The 19,958-nt window shown below is 39.3% G+C and overlaps 2 protein-coding genes across 3 annotated transcripts in view; both read right to left on the bottom strand.

Moving 5' to 3' along the window:
• INPP5A (inositol polyphosphate-5-phosphatase A) overlaps positions 1–19,958 on the bottom strand; it is a 323,622-nt gene that overhangs the window by 71,463 nt on the left and 232,201 nt on the right. The gene's annotated exons all lie outside the window — the stretch shown is intronic.
• On the bottom strand, positions 15,258–18,055 carry LOC148213609 (uncharacterized). The gene is made up of 2 exons (XM_088132195.1): positions 17,997–18,055; positions 15,258–15,975 (listed from the first exon to the last, which is right to left on the bottom strand). Exons 1-2 carry the CDS (start codon positions 18,053–18,055, stop codon positions 15,258–15,260), a joined length of 777 nt encoding a protein of 258 aa, XP_087988321.1.

Raw genomic sequence — 19,958 nt, 5'->3', positions numbered from 1 at the left:
TTACAAAAAGCAAGGGGTATGAGTATTTATCTCTTGCCCAACTCTAAATGCCAATGATGTCATTTGTTTTATTCATGAGGGTGAAGGGGTGACATGCAAAACAGTAAGCAACAAAGCAAGAGGTGTCCTCAGGGTATGGTTAAAAAAAAGTCAAGAGGGTGGCCATAATTGTGTGGTTGGAGTTTTGCCTGCAATAAACCTAGAAAATAGGTGGAGCTTCAACTGCACCATTATGGCCATCCTTTTGACTTTTTTGACCATACCCTGTGAATACCCCTGCAACAAAGACTTCTATTTCCAGATTTTGTGGGTCAGAGATAGGATCAACTGTGCAGAAAGAGCCCTGTTTTCTGATACCTAATGTGCCTGGCTTGTCATATTGTGCAAACATGCTCAAAGACTTCACCCAGTTTTATATAAAAATTTCTACTCAAAATTCTACTTTGAGAATAGCCACAGGGCATGTTGAAGGATATGCTGATGGAGTTGTATGTAGTGGTATAATTTGTACCTACTGCTAACCTGTAGGATAATATTACATGCATCAAACATACATCCTTCTCCTTCTAATATTCTGTGGTTCACCTTTAATGTGAAAACCATAAGTTTTCACTTCTGTTTTCAACTTACTGCAATTATTCTATACTTTCAGATTCAGATAAACTATTACCGCGAACAGTAGTTGAGGGAAACAACTTCAAACCTTGGCTTACCATCCTGACTTCTTTCTTTAAAACCTAAGTAACACAAAAAATCTATTTCTGGACAAGCTAAAAATTGAAATAAATATTTCCAATCTCCCTTTGTTAATTAATGCCAGAAAAAAAAAGATAAGCACTCAATTCAGAGATTAACCAGATTTTTGCACCAGTTATGATTTAGCATTATGTCTGAATGCACACTGTACACTGTCATTTGTGGAAAAGTAAACTTGAATCTGGTTTGTTTTACTTTAAACTGCTGAGTAAATAACAACCATACACCCCACCACCAGCAAAATATCTGCATAGATAAAATGTTAGGAAAGAGGAATCTAACTAGTTTTTTCCCTTACATGCCATGTATGAATGTTTTGTTACATGAGGTTTCAAATGTCTGAAGTATTACAGCCCAGTCACCATTTTATCACCTTATCAGATGAGTTCAAATCTGTGTGAAGCCAATAACTATTCTAACTCAGTTTATTCATAAGACAGATAGAACTTAAGCTCCCTGCCTGAAATTCTTCAATGAGTTAGGGTGTCTGTAAAATGAATAATGGAACATTATATGCCAATAATGGGACATTATATGTTGCAAACTTTGCACAAGGATATTATGGCATTTTCCAAATAACACTGCAGGGGGCAAAGCATTAAATGTTACTAGAGAGAATGACAGATGATGACTAAAAAGCACACTATTGAAGAGATGCTATTTTTAATACCTCCTGTGGTATAGGGGCTGAACTGTGGTCAACTTGGTAATCAATGTCCAAATGCATTGTCTAATGAGTCTTTTAGCATGATTGAAAACTAGAAAGAAAATGCTGTTTGGGAGAAAGCCAGAAAGCATAGCATCTCTATTACATTTTTAAACCAGCTAAATGCACATTGTAGAGAAAGGGAGGGATAACTTTAGCCTTAAATAATTTACAAGTTGTTAGTACAAAATGGCCTCTCTTTGCCTAGAATATTTTAAGGATTGCATTCATTCTCTTAAGAGCACAATTGCCAGAATATCTAAAGTGCTCAGTTCATGACAAAAAGGCTCATAAACAAATACCAAGATCCTTAGAAACATATACCTGTTCAATTCTATTTCTCCTGCCAGGTGTGATCTTTTGAGTTTAGATTAATACCTTGATTTTCTGATTGTTTACACTGAGCTTTTCAACTTTGCAAAGGGCAGTTAAAGATGTCAATACTGTGCTTATCCTCAGTATATCTGGAATACTAAAATAAAACTATAAAAATAAGCAGATAATGTACATAAGTAATTTTGAGCCAACTAAGTGTGATTAATTTTGTAATCACATTTAGTTGTATGATTACAGTTGTGATGCTATTCCCTCCCCAAAACAGGAGGTTGATATTTTGGATAAGTAGAACTCTTAATCAGTTCAGGTGGGGCAAGGGAATATTACCTCAGCAGGGAGGTACTGCATTAAAAACATGTTATATGTGAATATAGGAGCAACCTCTCTTTCTCCAGCTTCCATGCCTCTCTCTGGCATTTAAAATTAAAATAGTGAATTCTAGTGGTTTCTTCTTTAAAGTACTAAAAGAGACGTGAAGAGAGAAGGCAAGAAAAACACTACTACTACAGTTGTTTCTTTTTAGTATGAGCTATGTTCAAACTAAAGTAAGGGTTGGGTCCCTAAAGTGTTCTAAAGGCAGCACTGTTTTCAACAGCAAATACCATACAGCAAAAGTGGTCACACTCCTGGGTGGTAATGGTGCTCAGGAAGATATGAAGCAATTTGGCCAGTCATGTGATCCAGGCAGAAGGGGGTTAGATAGCCTAAAGTGATGCTGAAAAGGTACCCTAGTTTGTCACCTAAGTCCCTGGTTTGCCATGTAAGTCAGAGCTGGACTCTGTCTTACGAGTCTGCTGGCCCTGTTCTTTTCCCTCTGATGATTTCTGCAGTGGAAGTTGTTAGTTGGAAGGAGCCAACTTCAGTGAAGGGTGCCTGGTTGCTGTTTGTTCCTCTGTGGCCGCAGTAATGGTAATTATGGAAGTTGATATGCACTTACAGGACATTTTCTTTAAAATAACATGCAAAATAGGTCCTGTGTCAATATTCATAGCTGGCTGTTTCATCTTTGAGACAGTTCAGCAAAATAACCTCTTCAAATTAAAGATGTAATTTTTCTGAAGATTATGCTTTGCTGCTTCCCTCTCCTCAATCTGTAATTCCTAGATAACTTCTAGATTATGATCTGTTTGACTATATACACTTATATGCCAACAAGGGTTAAGTCTGTTAGAGTCCTACTCATTTCTGATCCACCAGGTAACTGTTACAAAAAACTGGGATAAATGTAATATAAGCATGAGACTTCAACCCCAGAATTATTTTCCAAACATCTGATACAGAGAAGCACCATTTAACCAAAATATGTCATTTTTATAATCGCAATGACAATGTAAAATCATTTCACTAATGAGAATAGGAAAGGAAAATAAATTCAGACCTCTTAGCATGAACTGAATAGAACAACTAAAACAATCACTTCATGATATCAGTGTTACCGTACTATCTTTTAACAATAGCCTCCTGAACTGCTATTCTTTCCTGTAGATTATGGTATATTTTCAGGAACTATTAAATGCATTTGTCACTTGTTCAAATGTCAAGGAACCACAGATCTCAGGGTACCTCCAACAGTCTGCACTGACAGAAGCATTATGTCCCACTGTAAAAGCACATTGGTGTGTTCCTCTGTTTAAAGTTATACATGCAGTTTTAACTCATCTGCTTCCCCATTCTCTCCAGGCCAGGAGGACAAATTGCCCACAGTGGCTCCTTTTCAGAAGCAGCACAGCACGTAAAGAATCATGACTGAGCAGAAACACAAGGAACAGGCACATAAAAATTCATCACTTTGGCCTCTTGACCTCCTACCACTGGGTTTGGCACACCCAGTCTCAAAAAGTAGCATCAGGGGAGGACTAAGCAGACCAGCTGAGTGAAATTACTGACCAAAAAAACCCCCCACTTTGGACACAGGAAAAGCCCACCAGATGCTTCATTGTCTTCGTGGAGAACTGGTACTGAAAAAAAAAAAAAAAAAGGGGGTGATCTACCACATGGCATATTGGGTGGAATAAGTAGTGTCATTGTTTCAGGCCAGCTCTGTCACTTTACTGACTGCAGTACAAAGAGGTGTAAAGCAAGATTTAATCCTGACTTTTTAGCTAGCAGATTAAAACCAATCATGCCAGATGTCCACAAGACTGTTTAACATACAGAAAGCTTTGCCCCCACCCCATCACTTTGTGAGGAGTCAGGGTTCTAAAACTTTCTTTTTTGCATTTACTTTCTGCAAAGGACAAAAGGTACTATAGTGGGTTTTAAGATGGGCTTTAATTTCTCCTCCTAAAAGCACTGGACCATCAGAACAAAGCATTAATGTATAAGGCCCAAATTAAGTTAATTACCAAAATGAAGATCGCCATGAAACAAAAGAGAATTAAGAGAAAGTAGGCTTAACAGCTTCCAACCACCTCTTTCCCTATAAGGGCAGGTCTATATTTTTCATGGTAAAATTTTATACTGTTCATTAGTGTTACACTAGTGTTTCACTCCAGCATGTGAATGGATAATGTATATATATCTATACATTCCTTTAAACACTTATATTCATACATTTGGAATCTCTATATCCAGCTGTGTTTGCCAGATGCATGCACATATAGACACATTCCATATTAGGGCAATGCCTTTATGATGGCGACAAAAGATCACCAAATAGCACACAAGACTCCAACTTAAGACTGCTGATCAAGTCAAATAGCAAATGAAGCCCAAAATATGAAAGGCAAAGGGGAAAAAGAAATAATATGGTTGATATGAAGATGTGAAAATTACATTCAGTTAGAGTTGTTAGATAATTTGGGGGATATGCTTGCAGACATCCAAATCAAACTCATCCAGATGCTCTGACAGCTCTCTTTTTCCACCAGGTGCTGGGATGAAGAACCAAATCATAATTGAACCTCTTTTTCTGAAAATATAAATGCCAGCCGTTACATGGATCTCTCTCCATCCTAAAGTAAAGCAAGTTCCTTAGTAAATGAAAGAACAAATGTAAAAAATGTGGAGATTTCCAATCTGGTTGGCATTTGTAAGTTGAAGAGCTTTATATCAGTAGAGAATTTTTTCCAGTAATTTCTATGTAAGCATACAGTATCTAAAATTGACAAGCATGATACAGTGTTCACTCTGTGTGTGTGTGTTGATCATCTGAGAATGGCATACAGGTAGTCCTTCCTTGCTGATTGCCTCATTTAACGACCGTTACAGTGTAAAAAAAATAGCTTTCTGAACAGTCCTTGTATTTACCACCGTCGCAGCATCCCACAGTCACGTGATCACCATTCAGGTGCTTTGTAACCGGCTTGTAACAAGCCAAGTTAATAGAGAAGGGAGAAGTAAAATTGTAAGTTGTGGTCATGTGATTTTTTGCTTAGTGACCACAGCGCTTCACTTAATGAGCAAAGGGGAAGTAAGGTCATAAGCCTGTTGCGGTCATGTGATTTTCTGCTTAGTGACCATAGCACTTAGCGACTGAGTGGCTGGTCCCAGTTGTGGTTGCTAAGTGAGGACTGCCTGTACTATTGTCAGCAGACTGTATCAGCAAAAGTGTTTGGCATAACACATCTCAATAAGCAAACTGAGCAATAAGCAGGGGATCAAAACCTAAAATGTTTGGAGTAGAATGTCCCAGAAAGTAAGGAAGGAATGCACATTGGGGTTTTAGTGGATGTTAAGGACTAGTGAAATAGAGAGTAAACAGCTGGGCTTATGTCAACCTTGCTTTTCCATTAAAATGAAGGAGGAAAATAAAGTAGATTCCATAGCTCTGGCACTGATCAACGGAAAATTGAGTTAGAGAGAAAATAAAATATAAGAAAACAATTGTTGGAAAAAGGAGAGAGATTTCCAGAATATTTTGGGTCAGTTGCTGGAGAAGGAAGTGAATGCCAGGAAAAAAAAGAAGATACTGAGGGAGAACAGATTCTGCTAACATCATGACACTAACAGGAAACAGTGAGCTTTGGAAACTGACAGTGCTCCGCCACAGTCCTGAGGAACAGGACAAAGGAAACTATACTGTAGTCAGACAACTGTGAGAAGAGAAGGCAGTCCCTATACTATTTGCCCCATTAAGAAGCCACCTGCTTTGCTTGTGTGACACAATATTCTCTCAAATAGGATGTAGACCAGGGAAAAGAATAGGGTTAACAATAATAGTTTGGCTTAGCAAAGATATGTATTGTAAAATACAGATATATGAAGGAAAAATATAGCCGTTACTAATTAGATATTGGCAGACTTCCAATCATTCCTATTTTCTGTCTCTACTTCACATGGTGTTTCTGTATCAGTAACTAACAAACATATTCAAACATCAACTGATCTTATTTGTTTCTTTGTTTTCTTGCTCAAAATATTTATTGAACTTTTTGAATTCTGACTCTATCTGCACAGTCCTTATTCCTATGTTGAATAATACGAAGTCCACAGTAGAGAAGATAAACCGGGTTTTTTTCCCCTGCGCGAAAAGATCAGCACCAAATACTGATTTTAAAGGGAAAAAAGAGGATTTTCTTTCCTGTAATATGAAAGGATGAGAAGGCAATTTAGAGCCTACATAATCTAACTCAGGAGTACACATGCAAAAGTATAGTTTTTTGGAATATTTACAAAGCTGGAGACTGAAAAAAAAAACACAATTCAAATGGAGCAGTCTTACTCTATTTAGACATTTGCTGATGAATGGAAAATTTAAATCACACAAAAAGCATGGCTAACTCTTGGCTATATGAAAAATGCCAGATCTGATAGTATTGCACTTTCACTGTACCACATCATAGTGAAATATGGCAATGTTGTATTAGGACTAAGGAGTGGTGATAAAGGCCACACATATTGAAAATCTTTCTAAGATTATTTAGTCAAGTCTTGGGACATTTGGAAGTTCAACTGATTTGTGAGTTTTAATTGCAAGGACTTAGTGAATTCAGGTTGGCTTTGTGCTAATTAGACAGCTTCCGTATAACAATATTACAAGATAGCTTTAGAATCTTGTAAGTACTTAGAATAAGTTTCTAAATGTGACATGGATAAATTCATAAGCATGTTGAACTGCAGTCTAGATTAATCCACTGGTTCAATTTTTAAGAGTGGGAATCGTTAAGACATCCCAATATAATGTAACATAGCAATAGTAATGAAGTGGTGCCAAGGTCAAGGGAAAATTCTTAATTTTTATGGGCCAGTCATGAGTAGAGAATGGCCATCTTTTCAGGCTCCTGATGCCATTGTCATACTTTGGGTCATTTCCAATTACATAAACTATTTTTATTTTATAGAGTTTGTGTAGAGTGATAGATATACATCTATCTATGGCTATATTTAGGGCTACCACATCAGGGCTGTAAAATCCAGACAATCTACTATATGCAGCAAAGATTTCGTCTGGATTTGGCAGCCCAATTATGGTAGTCCTATTATATTTCTAGCCTTAAATGAATGAATTCATGAACGTACAACACACACAGGCCAAGCTCTGTTACCCACAAGGCAAAATGTTCAGATGGTACCTTCCATCACAAAATCAGTTTTCAATTAACAAGCTCTTGGGGAGGAATAACAGCAGTGGCACTTCATGATAATCTTTTGGGGATGGTTCTAGGCATTTGCATCAGTAATAAGGCTATCAAATCTGGGTGACCACTAGATGGCAGCAAAGAGAGGGTTTTTGGATCTCTTTGCTCCATCTAGTGGTCACCTTAGTCAGTACACACTGAAGCTGACTGCCATGCAGACCCATAGCCTACTTCTACTTGCTGCTTTGTCCCCACTCATTGTGTTTCTCTAGGCAAATGCCTAGGTTTCTCTATAAGTGTGTATCAACCCAGCAACAAATCAGAACAGGCATGGCTGGTACTCCTGCCTTGACACACACACACACACACACACACACATATTGCATATATACCGAAACACTCACATACACATTATGGCCACATTTTTGGAAATGGTTTGCCACTGGCTTCTTTCTAGGACTGAGAGAAATTGACTAGCCCAAAGTCACCCAGCTGGCTTCCGTACTTAAAGCAGGATTAGAACTTGTGGTCTCCTCAGTTTCTAGTCCAATACCCAATGCTCTCCCTCTCTCAACATTAGACTTATTTAATAATTTCTAGAAATCCTGGCCATTAGGCTATGCAACCCTACAGTATGGTATTGAAATGGCTACTTTAAAATTTGTGACTGCTAAAGACCTTTACAGATGTTATACTAGTAGCACAAGAGCCATTATGCATGATTTCATTTTTTTCCCAATGGAAAATTCCCTAAAAGAATAGTTCTACCCTGCTTAGGTTTTATTCCTCAGTCAAGCTGGATCATTTATTAAGATATGTTGTTGTTGTTTAGTCGTTAAGTCGTGTCCGACTCTTTGTGACCCCATGAACCATATTGCGCCAGGCCTTCCTGTCCTTCACTGCCTCCCTGAGTTTGCTCAGTTTCATGCTCATTGCTTCAGTGATGGTATCTAACCATCTCATCCTCTGCCGTCCTCTTCTCCTTTTGCCTTCAATCTTTCCCAGCATCAGGGTCTTCTCCAAAGAGATCTCTCTTCGCATTAGGTGGCCAAAATATCTGAGCTTGAGCTTCATTATCGATCCTTCCAATGAGCATTTATATTAAGATATAAAACATGGTAAAAGCACTACCACTGTAATACTGATAGACATAATACTATACGTACAGTATATGGTATATGTATGCATGTGCAGTGTATAGTGTGTGGTGTGTGTATATATGCAAGAAAGGGGGTGGGCTGGGAATCACTTAACTTTCTGTAAACATTGCATGATGTATAATTATTAAGACTAATAAATAAACTGTGGAGGGGTTCTCTGAGCTTGGTTTTTTTCTTGCAAACCCCAAGGACTCTACAGTTCAACCCTGAGCTATATATATTTGCCTCTATTGGTAATAAATAAACATAATACTGCTTACTATGTATGTAACATAATGTAGCTTGATCCACAGAATCTATGCCTGTCTAGTTTTCATCCAAACAAAAAATATCTGTTTTTCCACTTGCAGAACACACACACACACACATACACAATTTCCTATACCCACAAATGTTGGTTCAGGCACCCTTGTGTTGTTCTTGTTTATCAAAAGATAGATCTCCTTACTGCTTTTTGAATGTGCAATAAGATAAGCCATTTCAAAAAAACTCAGATCTGCCAATTTCCTTTCCTTTTCCAGTGCTGGAGAACCTCCTCTAAAGGTGGTTTCCTTTAAGTTCAGCTCATGACTTCAGAAATACATTCCGAGAGTATTTGCCTGCTTGCTTGCAGCTTTTGGACATAGCTGTACAGAACTTTTCATAAAACCAGAATGAAACACAATATACAAACTTATATCATGTTTTGCAAATTAACAATTTCATGTGCATCCATTATGTCATGTCCATTAATATGTGTATAAGCTATTACAATCATATGCTCAATACCTGCATTTTGGAGAGAACTCTCAAGGTATTTGAACTGCGCAACTGTTTATGACTCCAGCTTGAAGAAAAAAATCCCCCAAGCAATGAATGCTGATCTGAACATGTAGCTCCCTAACAATTTCATCTTACTTCTTTCAAGAATAAGTCATAAAGGAGCCTGAAATATATATCAAGTTTTCTATACTAACAGCAATTCTATTTCAGCTCTGATTTGCAATATGAGGTCATTTTATTTTATTATTTTTAACATTATTACATTTATATCCTCTATTCCTAATGGGAACTCCAGTTGGTGCACGTGGGTGGGATTTATTTATTGTATTTCTATCCAGTTACAATAAAAAAAGACTCTCAGTGGCTTACACAGAATAAATAATAATATAGCTAAAACATTTATGGTACAATCTAAATATCCAACAGTTATAAGTAAGAACAATAACAACAAGAAACATTAAGCAAAAACCACAGCAATACCATAAAAGAAGAAAAACAAAAGATGGCAACACCAAATCAGGGAAGACTCTTTGAAACAGCTCAGTTTTCAGAAGTTTTTTTAAAAAATAAACCAGCCTAATCTCCAGAGGGAGCCTATTTCATACTTTGGCTCCTTCAGCCTCCCAAATCTCATTTAAGTGAGGGATTTGTACTTCTCTCTCCTTAGTAGATCTAACTAGTCGGGCCGATACTGGCCACAGTAGATGGTCCTGCAGATATCCAGGTGCCAAACTTTATAGATCAAAACCAGCACCTTAAATTGGACCCAGAAACCAATCAATGCAGGGCCTGCAAAACCAGTGTTATATGCTCTGAACTGTGGGAGCCAGAAAATGTGTGAGCCACTGCATTTTGAACCAACCATGGTTTCCAGATACTTTTGAAGGGCAGCCCCAGATACAGGGCTTTACAGTAGTCTAACCAGGTAGTTATTTCCTTACTTTACCCTCATAAAAAAAGCCTTGGGAAGTAAGTTGGGTTGAGAGATATAGTATTTGGGTCAAAGTCATCCAATTCCATGTTCAAGTAAAAAAATGAGCCTGGGTCTCATCAGTTCCATTTGAGTACCTTAACCATTTCATTATGGTGGTTCTCAATAACAGATTTTAGCTTCATTTATTTGAATTTTATCTGCTATTCAAATGATGTATCACATTATTACTTTTCTGACAAAAAAGTAGCTTGAAATGTAAAGCATAGTGCCAGCTTTCCTGGTTGTGCTGCTCTTTCCTTATATTACAGGCTATAATTTTTCCTATTAGAGATGTTTCTGTTACAGATGCAACATTATTAAGCATCACTTGCCTCCCAGTCATAAAGATATCTCAAAAAAGTTCCTAAGTATTAGAGATTCAGGCAAGAAGTTAAGGAATCTATCTTTGCTAGAAACTTTCTTCAGTGTTTTAACTCATAATAACATATGCAGTACATAAACATAATACTATTCTTCCCTATTTCTATATTTCTCCAAGAAATGTTCTGGTGGGTGGGTGGGCTCCAAGATACTTTCTACCAATTTTTCATGCCCATCCCTCTAAATGTGACCCTGCTCCTGGGCTTTTATCTTTCTGACAACTTCACGCAAGCAAACATGCAGCTCCTCTGATAGCATGAAATTGGAAACAATGGTCTATGGAAACAAAAGCAGAATTGGAGAGTAAAGAAACAGCCGGAGCCTGATTTTTAGACATCGATGTTTGTAGGACCCAATCCCTGAACTGGCTGAAAGGAAAAAAAAAAGGGGGGGGTGGCCTTAAAGCCAAAGGTTGAAGCATACAGTATAAAAGATTAAGCAAAGCTAGGTGGGTTTTCAGCAGCTGAATCAAATGAAAGTAAGTTGCCATTGTGAATTTCAATCACACATTATCTTTCCTCATTCCAAAAACAGAAGAGAAAAACAAGCAAGCAAGCAAACAAAAAGCATATATGCACACTAAATTCCAAGACAGGGATTCCATCACTGTCTTCATGTATTTCCCAGGCCTGAAGTTCTCTGTCTGATATATATTATGAAATCAATTTCACTTCACTGGCTAACAGTTGCATCAAGTTTCACAAGGAGTGTCATTTACTGAAATTGCTCTGTTTAGTCCTGAAACAGGAACCAAAGCGATTCTGAAAAGGGGCTTAGAGCACCAGCAGAAAATGTTATGCTCAGCAAATCTCGATTGAAAAAAAGATTTAAGGCTGGGTCCGAATTATGGTTTCTTTTGCTTCTCATGTCCATTATTTGGGGCTGAACAAAAAAGGGGGGCTATGTGAAGACTCTACAAAATGCTACCATTATGAATTAAGCTGGAGGTTTTGTTCCACAAAAGGCAATATGCACCATTTACAAATGAAACAAAGTGGGGAACTGCCTTGCCATGTGAAGTTTCTGCTTTTGTGGTTAAACCTCTCTTCCTTTTTCCTGCATAGCCTGCTATCCAAAAAGCTGAGCACTATGCTTCAATGCACAAAATTCATGTATTCATTAAAGAAGGGGAAAATCCTTGAAAAATTAGTACAAAAGCAGATGCATAATTTAAACTCTGGTAATAGTAGCCCTCACTTGAACTCTTTCACATTTACATAGTTTAAAAAAAAACAGTTATAGAGCTTAAATGCTTAATAAATGCAACAATAACAACAGGAAAAGGACTTTTCTTTCTGATTACCAGAGTAAACAGCTGTTTTGTTTATGGAGCAATTCTCAAAGGAAATATAATTTGGAGAAAAAAAAGAGATATTTGCTACTATATGGAAAATGGAAATCTCCCTCCCAACCTCTCTTATCCTTTTCTAATCAAATCTATTCTAAAAATCCTTCCTATCTGCCACTTACATGCTAATTGTAATTAGTCTGGTCAGTGACAAATCTCTGTGTTTTTCCATAATCCTTAAGGCCATTGTATGAATTGGTTCCACAAAAGATATTACATTTCTTGAATGTATGTTTTCAGACATATCATACTTTCTTGTATTTTCATTTGTTTTTGAAAATGTTGATGAGTGATACTTGTACATCACAGCAAGGAATCTGGTAACTGTTGGATGGATTTGTTGCACTAAGCAGGTTTCATGAAAATCTTTTGCTTTGCTCCCTTCCTTTGAAGGAAAATTCATGGATACCCCCCCCCCATTTTATTCTCTAATTTTAAGATATGTATGCTACGTACAGGAATAATATATGTAAGTTACTTTATACAAGCATCTACCTAAACACTATGTTACCTGTTCATCAATTTAAAAAAAAGCTCAAATTGCAGAAAAACCTCAGAAAGTTCAGTGTCACGTGCTTACAAATTTCTAGTTTGGAGATGCGACAATTGCAATTTTAACACCTGAACCAGGAACCAGATAATCAAAGAAACCTGAATTGTTGCCAGAGCAGAATTCCTGTGAGCCTCAACCCACCCAGCCAATGTAAGAAATGGGAGCTTCACTTTAACAAAACAGAAAGGAAGGTGGAAATAGCTGTAAAAATTATGTTTAAATATTTAAAAAGCCATATAAAATAAGGTATTATTAATCCTGTATCAGTTATTTGTGAATGTCAACCACTGTAGTACAAAATGTGGCAATGCTGTGTGTCACAGAAGTTTCATCAGACTGACCTGGAGGATGTACAAACAGGAGAAAAAAGTTTTTTTTCTGTCAATGTAGTAATAATTTTAATAATAATTTATTAAATTTATATGCCACCCAATTCCCAGTAACTCTGGGCAGTTTACAATTGTTAAAACATTTAAAAATAGAGAGCAAGACAAGACAAAGGAACAATGATGGCAAAGAAACAAAACAAAACCCAGAAGGGAAGAGAAAGGAAAAAAGGGGCATAAAGCATCCTCTGCGAAGGCCTGGGTGAAGACCCAGGTCTTTAAGGCCCTTTGAAATACCAGTAGGGTGGGAGCCATTCGAATTTTGGGGGGAACTTCATTCCAGAAGGCAGGTGCTGCTCCAGAGAAGGCACACTTCCAGGGTCCTGATAGATGGCATTGTTTAACTGATGGAATCTGGAGCACACCAACCCTACCAGATTGAACCAATCAGGCAGATACTATGGGAGACAGGCAATCCCTCAAGTAACCAGGCCATATGCCATGTAAAGCTTTATAGGTAGTGACCAGCACCTTGAATTGCACCTGGAAGCAAAGTGGCAACCTGTGCAGCTTATAAAGCAGACGTGTTACATGGGCATACCGAGGCATGCCCATCACTGCCTGTGTCACTGCATTCTGGGCCAGCTGAAGCTTCTGGGTGGTCTTCAAGGGCAGCCCCACATAGAGCACATTGCAGTGGTCAAGTCATGAGATGACTAGAGCATGAGTGATTGTCTGAAGGGCTCCCTGATCTAGGAAAGGGCACAACTGGTGCACCAGATAAAGCTGTGTAAAAGCCTTCCTGGCCACAGCTGCCAACTGCTCAATGTGCAGGAGGTGTGAGTCCAGGAAGACCCCCAAATTGCATACCATCCTTGAGTGGGGAAGTGCAACCCTACCCAAGGTCAAAGTTGGAGTATCCACAGATCTGGGTGGTCCAAACATCCACAGCACTCAGTCTTGATAGGAATGAGTTGGAGATAGTTCCTCCTCATCCAAACCCACATAGACTGAAGACGCTGGGACAGAACCTTGACAGCTTCACTTGGCTGGGCCAGAGCCGAAAGATATAATTGGGTATCATCAATGGACTGATAATATTAAACCTCTAACAGGCAAATGACCTCACCCAGCAGTTTCATGTAGATATTGAAAAGGAGGCGAGAGAGAATAGAACTCTGTGGCATCCCACAAGTGAGGGGCCTGGGGACAATCTCTCCCCACCAACCAATGCTGACTGAACTGGCCCCAAAGAAAGGAAGAGAATCACCGTAAATTGGTGCCCCCAATCCCCAACCAAAGAAGCTGGCTCAGAAGTATACTGTGCTTGACAGTATCGAAAGCTGCTGAGAGATCAAGGTGCACAAGGATGGGTGCACCGCCACCATCCCTGCTCTGCCACAGGTCATCAACAAGCGCAACCAAAGCTGTCTCAGTACAAAATCCCAGCCTGAAATGGGTCTACATAATCCGTTTCCTCCAGGGTTCTCCTCAGCTGCAGACTGACCACCTTCTCAACAACCTTCCCCAAGAAGAGAAGGTTGGAGACTGGTTGATAGTTATCAAAAATTGTTGAGTCCAAGGACGGCCTCTTGAGGTGGGGATGTAACACCATTTCTTTCAAGGCTGGGGGCACCACCTCCTCCGTCAAAGAGGCTGACACTACTGCATGGACCCAACTGTGGGTCACCTCCCTGGCCACTTTCACAACCCAGGAGTGATCTGGGTCCAGTAAACAGGTGGCCGAGCTGACAGCAGAGAAAGTCCTGTCCACTTCCTCAGGAGTCACTGGCTCAAACTCATCCCAGATCACACCACCAGACCTTACCCCAGGCACCTCAGCCTGCTCTGCTCAGAGTCCAAGACAGAGTGAATCTGAGTGACTTTACCCACCAGATAGCCTGAATAATCTTCACAACAGCCTAGCAAATGCTCCGGGGGGCTCTCCATACCCAATAGGGAACAGTTCACCCTAAACAGGGCTGCTGGATGGCTATCAGCAGACGCAATAAGGGTGGAGAAATATTGATGTTTTGCCGCCCTTATTGCCATCACTAATATGGGCTCTTGCTCATGTCCAGTCAGAATCACTTCAAGTCTTCCTTCAACAGCACTCCAGGTGTCTCTTCTGGTGCTTCGTCTCCCAGAGCTGTTCAGTAAACCAAGGTGCACCCCAGGATTGGCACACAGGGAGAGGCCGCATAGGATACAGTTTAAGGCCCCAGCCACCCACTGATTCCAGACTGTGACTAGGGCCTCAGCTGAACTACCCAGAAGATCCTCAGGGAAAACCCCAAGCTCTCTCTGGAACTCCACTGGGTCCATCAATCACCCAGGGCAAGCTGATCGAATGGTCCCTGTCTCTCTGCAGGGAGGGGTGACACCAGTGAGCCAAAAGGCAACCAGGGAGTGATCTGTCCACGGCAACGGACTAATATTAATGTTCTCCACTGAGATCATGTCTCAACTGTCCTGAGACAAAAACCAGATCTAACGTGCAACCTCTGGTATGCATCAGGCCATCAATGACTTGGGACAGGTCCATGGTTGCCAAGGAGGCCACAAACTCCTGAGCTGCCCCAGGCCCAATATCACTAGGTGGCAAATTGAAATCCCCAAGAACCAGCAGCCTTGGGGACTCTACTGCCAATCCAGCAGTGGAATCCAACAGCTCAGGTAGGGATGCCGCTGGGCAGTAGGAAGGGTGGTACACCACCAGCAATCCCAACTGTTCCTTTGAGCCCAACTTCAGCCAGAGCACTTCACATCCAGTTATCTGTGGAGCAGGGCCCCTGAAAGCCTGTAATGACTCCTGGAGGACAACAGCTATCCCTCCCCCCTCCCCTGGGCTCTCGGCTGGTGCAAAACCCAAAACCTGGGTGGGCACATTTCCAAGAGGGGAAACCCCTGGGCCCAACCTGGTCTCGGTAAGACACGCCAGGTCCATACCCTCCTCTAAGATAAGATCATGGATGAGGGCAGCCTTGTTGCATACAGACTTAGCATTCAAAAGCAACAGCCAAAGTCCAGGGCCACCACTGATCCAGTTGCCTGACATAGAGGGTAGAAGCTGAGAGCTGGATAGCGAGACCGCTTTCAAACACAGAAGAAGCAGTAGAACCCCTGGTAAGAGATTATACTCAGAAAAGTTAAATCTGTGTTTTTTAAAGAAAGAATATAACTAAGAAAGGATCTGCTGTGATCCTACTGAAGTTCCATGAATATTCTAATGAATGTTTTAATCTTGGACAGGGATAAACCATTCAAGAAGAAGAGATCAACAATTAGGATGGTCAAAGTACGGGAAAGGATGACAGTATATATTATATACAGTGTATACTATGTACTGGTGTCCACATGCATAAATGTGTATGCTGTATTTTGGGCAATCCATCCACTATAAATAGGGACAGATGGACAATAAGCATGGATGCATGTAGGCCATTAATTTGTAACATACTACATGTGGCAAAGGAGTACAAAAGAAGAACCCAAGGCTCTTTTCTGCAGAGTCAATATGCTAGCATGAACTAGAAAACAGCTCCATGATCTGAATGCAATCAGTTTAGAGAAAAAGGGAAGACTAAATCTCCTGTGGTACTATTTTTGTCAAGCTACAGACTCATTTGCCAAAGGAGGCCAATGGAAGTGAATAAGGACCAGCACAAGACAAACAATGAGTGACAAAGAGAGAGTTTAGAGATTCCATTAGGATTTCTATGAAGTTTGGGACTTTTGTACAGCCTTCTGGCATCCTCCAGAGGTGTTGGCATAAATCCCACCCCCACTCCTCAAAATAAGGTCTACAGTAGATGATGTTGTAGTACAACAAATCTTTGTGAGTGCCAAGTTGGAGAAGGCTACCCTAAAAGAAGAGATCATAAAAGAAAATGCTAATTTTCAAGAACTGTTTTGATGTACTCCCTGGACTGTTGCAAGAGCACACACCCAACATCTATTACTAATTAAGAATAACACCAGACTTTATAGGTCAAAAATTGACTGACATCACTTTGTACAAGCAGTATTGAGACACACAAAGAATCTGTTGTGCTTTACAGCTTATGTTACATTGCAATGCAGTAAATGAAAAGCCACTATTATGAGGAGATGTTTATGTCAGTATCTGAAACAAATCTCCTTTTTCCTGGAATAGTATTGTCCTAAATGGTAAGTGTTGCTCTGATAAACAACATGTGATAAAAATCCTATAATCTCGGCTCATAGGATCCACTCTTTAACTAACAGCTTCAGTTTATTGTGCTAATTCCTTCCTAGTATATTTCTAAAAGCAATTTCACTTAGTTGTTAGGACTACTAGTCTTCTTCCCCCAAACGTATTGCTTACTTGTAATATTCTTATTCTATTCCTGCAGTTTATTTCTGGAAAGTATAAAATAGAAATAAGTTAGAGGAATACACAGAAGAAATTGACATACTTATCCCTAATATATCTAGATCAGTTTCCCAAATAAATTAAAAAAAACCAATTTAACACTGTAACCTTATGGAAAATTATGATTTACACATTTTAAGTCATCTAAACATCTAACAGAGACAAATTAAGTATCAAATCAAAAAGGATCAAATACCACCACCTTTATACAGAAAAGTAGTAAAGTAAGAATGTAAGTACTATAACCAACAATTACACACCACTACAATACAAAAATCTACAAAGAGAGAAAGCCTGGAACTCATAACAATAAAGAAGGGAAAAATAGCTAAAATTATAATTCTATGAAAGTTTTCTCTTTTGCCTTTTTCAAAAGTAGTTTTTTAAACCAAGTAACTATTGCAGAAGTTAATGAACTTGTTGACTGTGAATTCTGGGGACTGATGTTCAACATATCTGAAGGGCACCACGAGGAACACATGTTTAGGTTGAAACATGACTTTGGTATGACTGACCTTTCCAGTTGCTCAAAACCTGCATATTTTAAAAGCAAACAATCAGGCCTCAGGTTTAGCAAAATCTTGCTTCTCTTACCCTGTCTTGTTCAATACACTACCTTCACATAATAATTTGAAGAATTTGGAAGGCTGATATTTTCTCTCTGAGAAATGTACCTGGGGTGGGAGGAGCTGCAAATGGAGCTGGGAGGAGGACATGCTACTCTTTCCACTACACTTTCCTGCACACTCTTTCTCTGGCAGCAATAGCATTACCACTTACCTTTCAGTTGGCCAACTAACTGACTGCCCCATAGATACACGAATATCAAAACAATTCATGGTAAGGTGGCTACTGCATTTTCCTACACATTTCCTACACAGGCATGCATTTCTCAGAGCTTCACATGGCCTGGTTAGGAAGATGCAATAACCAGCTCACCATGCATTGCCTTGATAATCCTCTTATAATGATGCAGATAGGGCAGAAAGCTGTTGGGGAAAGCAATCTGCCATAAGTGCAATGAACAAGTAGCTCAAGGAGGAGGATCAGAAAAACTGACAATGGCTGCTAGGCCCCAGTTTGACACCTGTTCTGATCTGCCATCTAAGGAGCTCATTTGTTCTGTCTAAGAGTAAGGTCAACTTTACTTTAACAATATCTAATAAAGGTAATTTCCTACTGTTGTTAATTTTTAAAATTAGAATTAGAATTACAAAAATTAGAATAAGAAAATGAACACAAAACCTCTTTTTTACCAGCCTTTAAACCTAAGTATCTACATACCATCTCAATTTCCCCTTAAACCATGACAAAGTGCATATTTCTGTTTTCTATCAGGCCTGGCAACAACTCTCTTTCCCTTTCTCTCTCTCGCATTTTTGTTACTACTTTACATGCATCTTGATAAACATTTAGTCCAGCCTTCGCTAATCAGATTTCTCCAGATGCACTGGAACTGCATCTTTCAGGATTCCCAAGTGGTGGTTTGAAAAGATGCTGGCTGAGAACTTTGGAGCTGCAATCCCAGTGCATCTAGAAAACATCTATTTAGGGAAGGCTAATTTAACCCATTTAGAAGTGTGTAACCCTTGCTTTCAGAGCTACCTAATAAAGAATGGAATCCAACTTAAATAGCAGACTACCCAAAAGTTCTGTTCAGGTATTTAGCTAAACATGTAAAGAATGGGGTGCACATGAAGATCTGCTCCTGTTCTCTTTTATCTCCATGTGTTTGGCTAATGGTCTGAAATAGTAGTGTTAATGGCATTGGCTTCCATATAAATATTTTTCTCCAAACGGTCTAGAACTCCAAACGCAGGGTTCCAGATCAAGAGAACTACATTTGCACTGAACAAATATAAATGTACAGGAAGTCCTCGCTTAACAACCACAATTGGGACCGGAATTTAGGTTGCTAAGCGATGTGGTCATTAAGAGAATCATCACATGACTGGACCCAATTTTACCACCTTTTTTGCAGCGGTTATTAAGCAAATCACCATGGTTGTTAAGTGAATCATGCGGTTCCCCATTGATTTTGCTTGCCAGAAGCTGGCTGGAAAGGTCATAAATGGCAATCACGTGACCCTGGAATGCTGCAATCGTAAGTGCGAGCTGGTTGCCAAGCACCCGGATCGCGATCAAGTGACTGCAGGGGTGCTGTGATGGTTGTAACTTCGGGCATCGGTCATAAGTCACTTTTTTAGCATTGTTGTAACTTTGAACGGTCACTAAACAAATGGTAGTTAAGCAAGGACTACCTATAGTCTTCCTTCAGGGCACTAATTTTAGCCATTAACCATGTCAACCAATTTGAGGTCTGCTTCATAAGCTACTTGGGGAAAGAAGGTATCACAACAAGCAAAATAGATGTAATCTTTACCAATCTGGTGACTTGTACTTGCTCATTCACATTACACACTAAGTCATAATGTTGTCTAACAGAAATGTGCCATGTTATTGCCCCTTTCACACACTAATGATGGCTTTATAGGTTGTATGGGTGCAGAATACTTTTAGAGTTATCAGGTTGGCTATGAATCCTCAGAGCTATCTTTCCAACCCATCTGGGAGGTATAAGGATGGTGAAAATTGCCATACATATTGCATTATTTGGAGAATTGAAGAAAGAGAGAAAAAAAGTTCAACCACCACTAGTTCTATCTTTTGTTTATTAAACGTTATCCTTTTGCCATCGTCATTCAGAACTTGGTATACTGTTTTTCTTTCATTTTAGTTTTG

The sequence above is a fragment of the Python bivittatus genome, unplaced genomic scaffold (assembly GCF_059951505.1).
Source record: "Python bivittatus isolate LINGU-HERP-01145 unplaced genomic scaffold, Pbiv_v1 ctg000980_np1212, whole genome shotgun sequence".
In the NCBI taxonomy this organism is placed as follows: domain Eukaryota; kingdom Metazoa; phylum Chordata; class Lepidosauria; order Squamata; family Pythonidae; genus Python; species Python bivittatus.
Note: the sequence above shows the minus strand (reverse complement) of the source record. Positions and strands in the feature narration are given on the sequence as shown.